General features: G+C 42.8%; 1 protein-coding gene and 1 non-coding gene across 3 annotated transcripts in view; both read left to right on the top strand.

Moving 5' to 3' along the window:
• Positions 1 to 11810, top strand: part of PROM1 (prominin 1) — a 152420-nt gene that overhangs the window by 100279 nt on the left and 40331 nt on the right. For both annotated transcript variants that reach the window (XM_063619404.1, XM_063619405.1), the window contains 4 exons: positions 1659 to 1876; positions 4257 to 4331; positions 7136 to 7199; positions 11368 to 11527. In XM_063619404.1, coding sequence (XP_063475474.1) covers positions 1659 to 1876; positions 4257 to 4331; positions 7136 to 7199; positions 11368 to 11527 — 517 coding nt within the window. The remainder of the gene's footprint in view (positions 1 to 1658; positions 1877 to 4256; positions 4332 to 7135; positions 7200 to 11367; positions 11528 to 11810) is intronic.
• Positions 11691 to 11802, top strand: LOC129465131 (U6 spliceosomal RNA). The gene has a single exon (XR_008651899.1). It is a non-coding gene; the product is annotated as a U6 spliceosomal RNA (small nuclear RNA).

Here is an 11810-nt window from a genome sequence, read left to right as displayed (position 1 = left end):
AGTTCAATTCTGGAAGCCTCCCCAGGTCTCTGGGAACATCCTCAAAGCTAGGTTGCAGTATCTAACCAGACCTAGTTAGCGTGGGGGAGACCATCTCCTAAGAGCTCAGCCCCACAAGCTGTTAGGGCACAGCCTGGAATCAGACTTTTCTAGTAACCAGTAGGTGACCCAACACACTCCCTAATTTATAGATGAGACCGAGGTCCTGAGAAGTTGAGAGTTTGTCAGATGTGCTGTAGCAGGGTAGAAGCAGAACTGGGATGCAACCTCAGGCTACTTTTGGCTAGACTCAACATGGAAACATTTTTAAAATGTGTGTGTGTGTGTGTGTGTGGTTTTAACACTTCAGTATTATCTGTTATGTGGCTACCAGGAAAGAGTGGGGAAGCCAGTTTTTAAGGGCATTCATACTTTTCCTTGAAACACCCAATTGCAGCTTGCTCCTCCTCCATCTGTTCTGTGAGCCACAGAGCAAAGACCTGACCAAGAAGATTTATTTGCTTAGAAGAAGAGCAATGCCCTCTAATTTAAATTTCACATCTTTTACTGCTGTGGCTTTAAGCCACTGTAGACAAAAGTTGTAATTCCCTACCTCCCTAGTCATGTATAGGGAGCTCCACCATCCAGATAAATCAGGATAGCAAACAATTCTTCTGGATTTCCTAGTACTAGATGCCCCTCCACATACACGATGGGGGTCACATCCCAATAAACCCATGGTAAACTGAAAACATTGTAAGTTGAAAATGCTTTTAATACACTGTAGAAGATGCGTTGTTTGCCCTCTTGATTGCATGGCTGACTGGGAGCTGTGGCTCGCTGCCACTGCAAGAGAGTGTCCTACCACGTATCACTAGCCTGGGAAAGTTCAAAATTCAAAATTCGAAGTATGACTTTAACTGAATGCATATAGCTTTCCATTATCAGAAAGTTGAGAAATCATAAATTGAACTATTGTTAGTTGGGTACTCTCTGTAAGAGAATGTGTCCTAGTGGGTAGGGCTTCCAAAATTAAACAGATAGACCACTGCCTTTGAGGCATTTTCATCTGACTGATCTAACCCCCATGTTGCATGATGAATGTGGTGGTGTTTCAGTACTTGAAGATGAGGAAATTGGCTCAGAGTGGTTCAGGAGCCTATTTTTAGTCACACAGCAAATAGCAAAGCTGAGATCCATGCCTAGACCTGCCTGAATCTGAAACCATGCTCTTAGCTCCTGTGCTAGTTTTGATTCCAACTCTTAGAATAAATAGAGCTAAAATATATCTGGGCGTAATCCATTTTGATGTGCATTTAAACTGCTGGGATTGGCTTGTTTGGACTGAGCTCTTCGAGGCTGGGTGGTGACAGCTTTGCTGGCCACTGCTGGCCAGTTAATGCTGCATCGAGGTGTCCCCATCGTGCTCCTGGGTTGGTGCTTGCCCCCTGCTTCTTGTTGGAAAGAGACCCCAAGCGGAAGAGTGGAGCTAGTTGGAGCAGCTGTTAGAGCAGCCTAGTGATACTCCTGTATTCCCTTCTCAGACTGCCCCTTGCAGTGTGTCCCTCTCACTGTCATCTAAAGTCATTTACCAGTCCATCCCAAGTCCCTTTAGACACACTTTTGTAGATGAGGAGGGACTTGGCATGTCTGTTCTGAAGCGGGCTGTGTTTCCATAGCAATCAAGGAGACCAAAGAGGCGTTGGAGAACATGAACAGCACCTTGAAGAGCTTGCACCAACAAAGTACACAGCTTAGCAGCAGTCTGACCAGTGTGAAAACTAGCCTGCGGGCGTCTCTCAATGACCCTCTGTGCTCCGTGCGTCCATCAAGTGAAACCTGCAACAACATCAGATTGTCTCTAAGCCAGCTGAATAGCAACCCTGAACTGAGGCAGGTGAGCAGGCATGAGCTTGCCATGGTCAGGGGCTGCATGCTGGGGACTGCCTGGCAGGGCTAAGCGCGGGTGACCTATCTCCAGTGCATGGTGGCCTCACTTGGAGAACAGTTAGCCCCTGGTCTCTGTCAGCCTTCGTGAGTCATTTGATCACCATATTGGAATGACCACAGCAGGAGCAAAGGAGTAAAAGGGAACCGCTTCGTGAGAGTTCTCTGCCACTGAATGAAACACATCAGAATTAATTCACCTTTACAAGGAAAAAAGGAAATAGAATATATTCAAGTAGAATTTTAAGAATTAAAACATATTTTAAATGATGTGCCTAGTCTATTAGCCATGTATGCTGAAATAGAAGAAAATTCCCTCATTTTCCCAAAGAAAATATTTTTTAAAAAGAATTTGGAACAACTTGGATTATATAAAGTTCTGAGATATAGGTAAAATGGCCGTGTCTGTTAATGATGTCTAACTTATTTAGTTAGATACACACCTGACTTTTTTTTTTTGAGATGGAGTCTCACTCTGTTGCCCAGGCTGGAGTGCAGTGGCACGATCTCAGCTCACTGCAACCTCCAACCTCTCAGGTTCAAGTAATTCTCCTGCCTCAGCCTCCCAAGTAGCTGAGATTACAGGCACCCGCCACCATGCCTGGCTAATTTTCATATTTTTAGTAGAGATGGGGTTACACCATGTTGGCCAGGCTGGTCTCAAACTCCTGACCTCAAGTGATCTGCCTGCCTCAGCCTCCCAAAGTGCTGGGATTACAGGCATGAGCCACCACGCCCAGACACCTCCCATTTTATATAAAATGACATTTTAGTGTAGATACACTTTTTCTCACTTTTATATTTCATTCCATTGTTTTTCAAACATTTCACCTGCAACATCTGTGTCTGGATATCACTATAATCATTTTTGATTGAACAGTTGTTTAGAGCTTAGTTGCAACTGAGTTGTTTGAGATAGATCCTTTTTGGGGGGCACTTTTTATATTTAATGTGTATCAAACACGTGGAAAACTTGCAAGATGAATGCATGGATCCCTGTTCACACCCTTTGGCCACATTCTTCAAGGGTCACCATTTTGCACCATTTGCTTTATCATGTTTTATCAGTTTGTCTGTCTGTTCATATCATTTAATATATACATGCATAAAATAATATGCATTTTGTTCTTTTCTCAAAAGGTAAGTTGGGGATAAGTTGTAGACATCATCATGCCTTTTTACCCCTAAATATTTCGTTGTCTTTCCTAACTTTACATAATCATATAATGATCAAAATTAGGATAACATTGACCCGACACTACCATTTAATCCACAGTGTCCATTCAAATGTTGATCTTTCCAAAAATGCCTTTTATAACTATCTTCTCTTTTTCCAGTCCCGGGTCCAGGCCAGGATCACACATTGTCATTTATTGTCATGTCTCTTTCATTCCTGTTAATCTGGAACAGTTTCTAAGTGTGTCTTTTCTTTTGTGACAGACATTTTTGAACAGGCCATTTACTTTGTAGAATGGTCTTCAGTTTAGGGTTGTTTGATGTTTTCTTGGGATTAAAGGTACTCATATTTGCCAGGGAAATATCACAGTAGTGATATTATGTTCTTGGACACCATGTGAGAGGCATATGATGTTTGTCTCAGTATTGGTGGGAGCTAGAGCACTTCAAATCCATGTATAATGCTGTAAGTGGAAAAACTATTCCAGTTTACTCACTAGTATAACCACTGACTACATTGCTTTTAAAAGTGACTTTAAAAAGTTTGTTTACAATTTTACTGAACCATGTTTAGTATTTGAAATTGTGAAGTCATATATATTACATTTGTGTTACATTTCTTTGCCTCGTTTTTTTTTAGCTGATTACAGCAAGAGACCTCCAGACATCAAAAAATTAGTGCTTGTCAAGGAGGGTCTGAGCTGTGTTTTTCCCAAATAAAACTCTATTGTTTAAAAGAAAGTTCACGCCTGTAATCCCAGCACTTTGGGAGGCCGAGGCGGGCGGATCACAAGGTCAGGAGATCGAGACCATCCTGGTCTAACTCAGGGAAACCTCGTCTCTACTAAAAATACACAAAATTAGCCGGGCATGGTGGCGGGCGCCTGTGATCTCAGCTACTTGGGAGGCTGAGGCAGGAGAATGGCGTGAACCGGGGAGACGGAGCTTGCAGTGAGCGGAGATCACGCCACTGCACTCCAGCCTGGGCGACAGAGCGAGACTTCGTCTCAAAAAAAAAAAAAACAAAAAAAAACTGCGATTTTACCCTATAGTATAGATGCTTTGGGACTTGGATATACAATGACTTCTTTCTTCATGAGGAATCGTTTTGAAGGTAACAACCTTATCTTATATTTTGTTTTATACATTTTCAGCTTCCACCTGTGGATGCAGAACTTGACAACATTAATAACGTTCTTAGGACAGATTTGGATGGCCTGGTCCAACAGGTATGCTTTTGGAAAAAATACAATCACTGATTTTATATCATTTTAAAGGGTGGACTAGTACATAAGAAAATAGGAAACAACAAAAAAGCAGTGAAATTCTAGAGAAAAGTTGCCAAGAAGTGTGATAGCTATTACCTTCAAGGCAATTGTGTTCATCTTTCCAGTTCCCGGAATTTTTGTTAAGCATCTATGATATGTAAAGTGGCATGCTAAGAAGAACATGACCTCTGCTTTCCTAGGCCTCAGAATTTAGTGGGTGTAATGCTGCACCCCACACTGATTCTAATACAAAATGCTGTCCCGCTCTGCCAGTGAGTCAGCTATACTGGTTTTCTTTTTGCTCTTACCCACCTTCACGCATGTGCACACGCTCTTCCCTCTGCTTGGCACTCTCTTCTTTTCCCCCCTCCTAGTAGCCTAGCTACTTAGTTGTTTTGTTTTGTTTTGTCTTGTTTTTTGAGATGGAATCCCCCTCTGTCACCCAGGAGGGAGTACAGTGGTGCTATCTCGGCTCACCGCAACCTCTGCCTCCCGGGTTCAAGCGATTCTCCTGCCTCAGCCTGTTGAGTAGCTGGGATTACAGCTGTGCACCACCATGCCTGGCTGAGTTTTGTATTTTTAGTGGAGACGAGGTTTCACCATGTTGGCCAGGCTAGCCTCGAACTCCTGACTTCAAGTGATCTGCCCCCACCTTGGCCTTCCAAAGTGCTAGGATTACAGGCATGAGCCACCGCACCCGGCCACTACTTAGTTTTTTAAGCTTCATATATCACCTTCTTCTTTTTTTTTTTTTTTTTTTTTTAAGATGGAGTCTTGCACTGTTGCCCAGGCTGGAGTGCAGTGGCATGATCTTAGGTCACTACAACCTCTGCCTCCCAGGTTCAAGCAATTCTGATGCCTCAGCATCCTGAGTAGCTGGGATTACAGGCACGTGCCACTGCACCCTGCTAATTTTTGTATTTTTAGTAGAGACAGGGTTTCGCCATGTTGGCCAGGCTGGTCTCAAACTCCTGACCTCAGGTGATCCACCCGCCTCGGCCTCCCAAAGTGCTGGGATTACAGGCATGAGCCATCGTGCCCAGTCCATATATCATCTTCTTAACAGGCCTTTCCTGGGCTTCTTGACTAGGTCAAACCTTTTTTAATACATTCTTGCAGCATTGCAAATATTCTCTGTTAATTTCCTCATAACTGTCATTATTTCTTTAATGTCTCCCTTCCCACCACTGGACTGTAAACCCCCAAAAAGGCAGGGACAGCATTGGTCTGGAATTCCCTGATTTCCCCAGTAGCTTACCAAATCTTGCTGTTTATTCAACCAATAGATACTGAGTATGCAATAAATATTTCTTTTTAGATTATGGTTCAGTAGAGTGCCTGGGCCTATGGGAAAATGAGAGAATAGTTTTATTCTTGACTCTGTCTTTTATCATGGATGTAAAAAGTCTCAAATCTCTATTAACCCATTTATGCCTAGTGTTCCATTATTGGAACGCTAAGCTTGTGGGAGTTATTTATACCCTACTGCCAAATATCATCAAGTTCTGATTTTTCACAAAAAATATTTGCAACCTTCAGCATAAATGGATTAAACACTTGTCTACATGTGTTTACCAGACACTTACTTACTGACAAAGTAAGTGGGCCCTTAAACAAGTTATTCAAAATTTCTTGGTCTTTGAACTCTGGTGTTACTTCATTTGTTAAAGAAGGCATTGAACTGGGAGATCTGTAAGACACCTTCCAGCTGTGAAACCCCCCATAACATCTGCAAGTCCAGACACAGATGAGTGTCAAGGAGTCAGGCACATAGAAAACCAGAACAAGCACTGGTGTGCTGAGTAGCTTCGTCTCCTTGGAGGAAACAAGTCATGGATTTTCATTTTGTGACATCTGATGTAGCTAGGCTAAGGTGGAAACTGGCTGGCACCATAAATCTTACGAAGGTTGAAAGTGCTGTACTTTGCCCTGGCAGATGGCTAAGTACACCAGCAGACAGTGAAGAAACACCCACTAAACCTCTCCAGAGGAAAGGTTGGACGTTTAGTTGAATTATTTGGAAAGAATGATATTTCCCTCTCATGGGGGGTTTAGCCCCAAAGCCCTATCGCTTGGCACAGTTGTTTTTTGTTTTTGTTTTATCCTCACCACAGTTGTGTCCTCTGTAAGCCATGCTTTGGGACTTTTTTTTTTTTTCAGTTAGACTATATCTCTAATTTTATTTTTTATTAGAAAGTAAGATTCTGTTTTTAGAAATTCACTTTCTGTCTGCCCATGGGATATTGTACCGATCAGGGTCTCTTAACCTCAGCACTGCTGACACCGTGCGTGGCTGTTAGCGGTGGGGGCTCTCCTGTGCGTGGCAGGGTATTTATTAGCATCCTTGGCCTCTCCCCACACAATCCCAGCAGCACCCCCCAACTGTGATAACCAAAATGTCTCCAGACTTTGCCAAACATACCCCAGTTGAGAACAAAATTTCTCCCAGTTGAGAACCACTGGTATAGATGTATGTACCCATAATAGTACCTATGCTCTGTGTAAATATGTTGATTTTAAAATTATGGGGACCCCCTATATGAAAAACTTCTAACATGATCTTTGATTGATGTAATTTAAAGACAATGCTCTCTAAAGGGGACTTTTTTAGACTCTTGATGACCATATAATGATCCTTTCACCCTTAAGATGAATGTTATATTTTTATTTTGCCTCTCTACTCATACTAAGTTGCAAAATGAGTGACTAGTCAACTAGTCTTCAACTTAACTCTGTACATCCTTTTATTTTGAAATATTTTTCAGGGCTATCAATCCCTTAATGATATACCTGACAGAGTACAACGCCAAACCACAACTGTCGTAGCAGGTGAGATTCACAGTTTGAGGTGATTTTGTGATTGGAAGGTCAGTACAGAGAAATGTGTTGCCAAGTATTGCATTGTTCTTTTCCTCTTCAAAAAACAGTTTCTCATTAAAACTGTCAAAACTAAACAAATATCAGAGCTTTACAATTGTGTCACTTCATTCGGTGATTGAAAAACAAGAACAAACCTATTATTGAACACTGATAACATCATCCAGCCCAGCCGGCAGCTGCCACATGGTTGAGAGCCACAGTGTGATCCAGGTCCCCAGAGTGTGCACCTTCAGATCTTACAGCAGCCACAGTTTGGAAACTCATTCTGATTTTCACTGAAGAGAAAAACTGTAGATTATTATATTTTCTAGACAAACTTAAAATCAAACTTTTTTTTTTTTTTTTTGAGACAGAGTCTCGCTCTGTCGCCCAGGCTGGAGTGCAGTGGTGCGATCTCGGCTCACTGCAAGCTCCGCCTCCCGGGTTCACGCCATTCTCCTGCCTCAGCCTCCCAAGTAGCTGGGACTACAGGCGCCCGCCACCACACCCAGCTAATTTTTTTGTATTTTTACTAGAGATGGGGTTTTACTCTGTTAGCCAGGATGGTCTCGATCTCCTGACCTCGTGATCCACCCACCTCAGCCTCCCAAAGTGCTGGGATTACAGGCGTGAGCCACCGTGCCCTGCCAAAATCAAACTTTTTAAAGGAATACTGTGTAAAAGGATTTATTTTGTCTATTAGGAAGATTTTAATCTGTCCACTGATGCTGAGGCAATAGTATTTTAGGCTCCTAAGGTTGCTTACAATTTTGGAGAGGCAGAATCAATATGGAGAGGATTCTACTCAAATTATTGAATAGTGCTGTATTTGGGTTACGGGATTTGGGGTGAACGTACGGAGGGAGAGAATGCAGGGGAAGCAGTTCTTTGTGCAAGGATAGAGACAAACCTGGGTTATTTGCTTGGAGAAGAAATCTCTGGGCTGGGCGCAGTGGCTCACGCCTGCAATCCCAGCACTTTGGGAGGCCAAGGCGGGTAGGTCACCTGAGGTCAGGAGTTCGAGATCAGCCTGGCCAACATGGTGAAAGCCCATCTCTACTAAAAACACAAAAATTAGCCAGGCATGGTGATGCACCCCTGTAACCCCAGCTACTTGGGAGGCTGAGGCAGGAGAATCACTTGAACCCAGGAGGAGGAGTTGCAGTGAGCCGAGATCGCGCCACTGCACTCCAGCCTGGGCGACTCTCTCTCGAGAAAAACCAAAAACAAACAAACAAAAAAGAACAGAAAAGAAATCTCTGAAGCTATGTAAAGCTATCTTCTATTTCTTTTAAAAATCATTTTAGTGCTGCTTTTAACTGTTGAGTAAGTGGTTTAAAAATATTATGTTAGAGATACTTGATTATTTTTCCCTAATAGTGTTTTTTTGACCCATGAGGAGTTTGAGTAAAAAAGTGTTTTATCTTGCTACATAACAATTTAGATGTTTTGTGGATTTCCTTTTGCATAATGTAAGATTCTACTTTAAAATATTAAGATATTAAGGACAGGGTTCAGACTTTCATGTGTTAACCTCTGAAGGCTGATGCATGCTGTACGTCTGACAGCCACCTGCTCACTAATCTCTGTGTTTAATTTTTTGGTTTCCCCTCTCTGGACCTCTCCTGCCCATACATGCAGCCCTTCCTTGTAAGTCTGACACAGCAAATTGTGCTGCATGCATTGAGTGTGGCCCATGGTGCATGGTGCCATTGCCTGAGCACAAGCCAGCATTTTCCTAGAGCTGGGCCAGTGCCGCTCTGTCAGCCTGGATAGCAGGTGTTTAGTTTCATGTCCTTAGCTCTCGTGTTTAGGTTGTCTCATCCCAACCTGAACAAATTATTTAGTGCCAACTCTGTGCCAGGCTTTGCCAGGCACTGGGCTATGAGATGCATAAGCCATGAGTTCTGCTTGTCCTTTAGCCAGCCATGTGTACACAAACTTGTTGTCACACTCTGGCACCATGACCAGGTTTGTGCCAGGGAAACAAGGTGAGGAGAGGCTAGTGGGAGGCTGCCTGGAAAAGGGAACATCGAGAGAGGTTTGAAGAGGTGCCAAGAGAGGGCACCAGCCACATAGAGAGTCGTCAGAGCATCAAAGTCACGGAGCCATGTCGTGCGTGAGGGCAAGCCAGGCTGAGAAGCAGGCAGGAGCCCTAGGAGCTGCTCCTAGAAGATGGGAAGGCTGCATTCCCCATCTCTCAAAATCTCAGAAGTAACCAAGAGACCCACTGAGTCATTTTTGACCAAGGATCCTCAGGTGTTTTCACACACAAGCCGTTTGGAGAAGGCAACGAGCCCCCAAGGAGTAACAGTCCTTTCTTAACGAGTCACATCCAAACACCTGACACTCTGTTGCTCGCTTCTGTGTCTTTGATTTCGAGATGTCATAGCTATGTGAAAAACAAACTTTAAAAAAGTGTCCAGGGCCGGATGTGGTGGCTCACTGCTATAATCCCAGCACTTTGGAAGGCTGAGGCAGGAGGATAACTTGAGACCAGGAGCTCAAGACCAGCCTGGGCAACATGGTGAGATTCCATCTCCCCATCTCTACAAAAAGTAAAATCATAAAAAATTAGCTGAGCATGGTGGTACACACCTGTAGTCCCAGTACTTGGGAGGCTGAGGTGGGAGGATCCTTGAGCCCAGGAGGTTGAGGCTGCAGTGAGCCATGGTTGAGCCACTGCACTCCAGCCTGGGCAATACAGAGAGATCCTGTCTCAAAAAGAAAACAAAAAGTTTCTTGCCATTTTTATGTGATTACGTTTTGGACCAAGCTACCATTCTACTCTCTACCTGAAGTTCACCGGGAGCCTCAGGATAATATTTTGAGAACTGCTCATCTTGTCTCTGCTGCTGCAAAGAGATTCACCTCTCTTGCAGTATCAGTGGACTTGTAACTGGTTAGTGTGTTCTTAGTATGTCCGTGTCAAGAATCACTTGGATACAGCCACCTTCAGAACTCATGTGAGCATTGGTTCAGGTGAAATCCTGCACCCCAGGTGAGTTGATTTTAGGACCTGTTGTGATGGACACTCTCCATAAAACTGGTTTTCTTTGAACTTAACTCCTGTCTGAGAAATTAGGACTGATAGCAAAAGAAACTGACCACTGAGACTACTATTGGTTTTTGCATAGAAAAGACACAGACGTACTTCCTAAGACGTCTCAATTTGTATCAGTCAGGTAAAATTTTAACAAAAATATCACCCAGAGTCACTTGTGTTTTTCTGTTTGTTTGTTTTTTAAATGGGCCTTGAGAATTACTCTGTTCCTGAAGACTTTTTTTTTTTTTTTTTTTTTTTTTTTTTTTGAGAGCGAGTCTTGCTGTGTCACCCAGGCTGGAGTACAATGGCACAATCTTGGCTCACTGAAACCTCTGCCTCCCAGGTTCAAGTGATTCTTCTGCCTCAGCCTCCCGAGTTACAGGCGTGTGCCACCACAACTGGGTAATTTTTGTATTTTTAGTAGAGATGGGGTTTTGCCATGTTGGTCAGGCTGGTCTCGAACTTCTGACCTCAGGTGATCCTCCCACCTCAGACTCCCAAAGTGCTGGGATTACAGGTGTGAGCCACTGTGCCCGGCCCTGAATACTATTTCTTAGAGGGATAAATTATTATTATTATTTAATTATTTTCCCAAAAGCATGTAACAGGAACTTTAGAGTCAGATACACCCGAGTTTCAATCCCGTTACCAGAGCTTTCTTTAAAAGACCCATGGGCAATTAATTGAATCTCTGTGAGCCTCCAGGTCGCTGTTAGTAAAACGGGGAATGAGAATATGTACCTCAGTGAAATAAATGAGTTACCATTTATAAAAGTGCCTGGCACATAGTCTGCACACTATACATTTTAATCACTTGATCTACTTTAAGTAAAGTAAGTGGAAGAAGGAAACTGGCTTGACTTCAGTACCATCTCATTAAAGTCAGTGCTCACAGCTTGCTGTTTTGTTAAGTAATTGCTTTTGGATGGTTTTGGCTATATTCATGCTTGTTGTCGAATCTTATCATATTTTAAACACAAATATAACATGAGAAAAACTAAAGGTGGTTCAGGCTTTTCTGTTTGGTTCCAAAACGAAGTTTCTATTTCTTCCATGTTTGCAAATGCATAACAAAGGTACCTTTGTTTTCAGGTATCAAAAGGGTCTTGAATTCCATTGGTTCAGATATCGACAACATAACTCAGCGTCTTCCTATTCAGGATATACTCTCAGAATTCTCTGTTTATGTTAATAACACTGAAAGTTACATCCACAGAAATTTACCTACATTGGAAGAGTATGATTCATACTGGTGAGTGTCTCCTTGGAGCTGGTGAACTACAAGAGTGAACTTTGTAGAGAACGAGATAAAAATCTGACATTAGCACCAGGATAATCTTATGAGAGCAAATTGTACAAGGAGGCCATGACCTGATATATGTTAACCCCAGTTTACGTTCATTAAAAAAGTTGAAGTGCTCGCTTAGACCAGGCAGCACATATACTAAAATTGCAACAATGCAGAGAAGGTTCGCATGACTCCTGTGTACAGATGATATGCAAATTTGTAAAGCAGTCCACGTTTATTTTTAAGT

The sequence above is a fragment of the Symphalangus syndactylus genome, chromosome 16, assembly GCF_028878055.3.
Source record: "Symphalangus syndactylus isolate Jambi chromosome 16, NHGRI_mSymSyn1-v2.1_pri, whole genome shotgun sequence".
NCBI classification, from domain to species: Eukaryota; Metazoa; Chordata; class Mammalia; order Primates; family Hylobatidae; genus Symphalangus; species Symphalangus syndactylus.
Note: the sequence above shows the minus strand (reverse complement) of the source record. Positions and strands in the feature narration are given on the sequence as shown.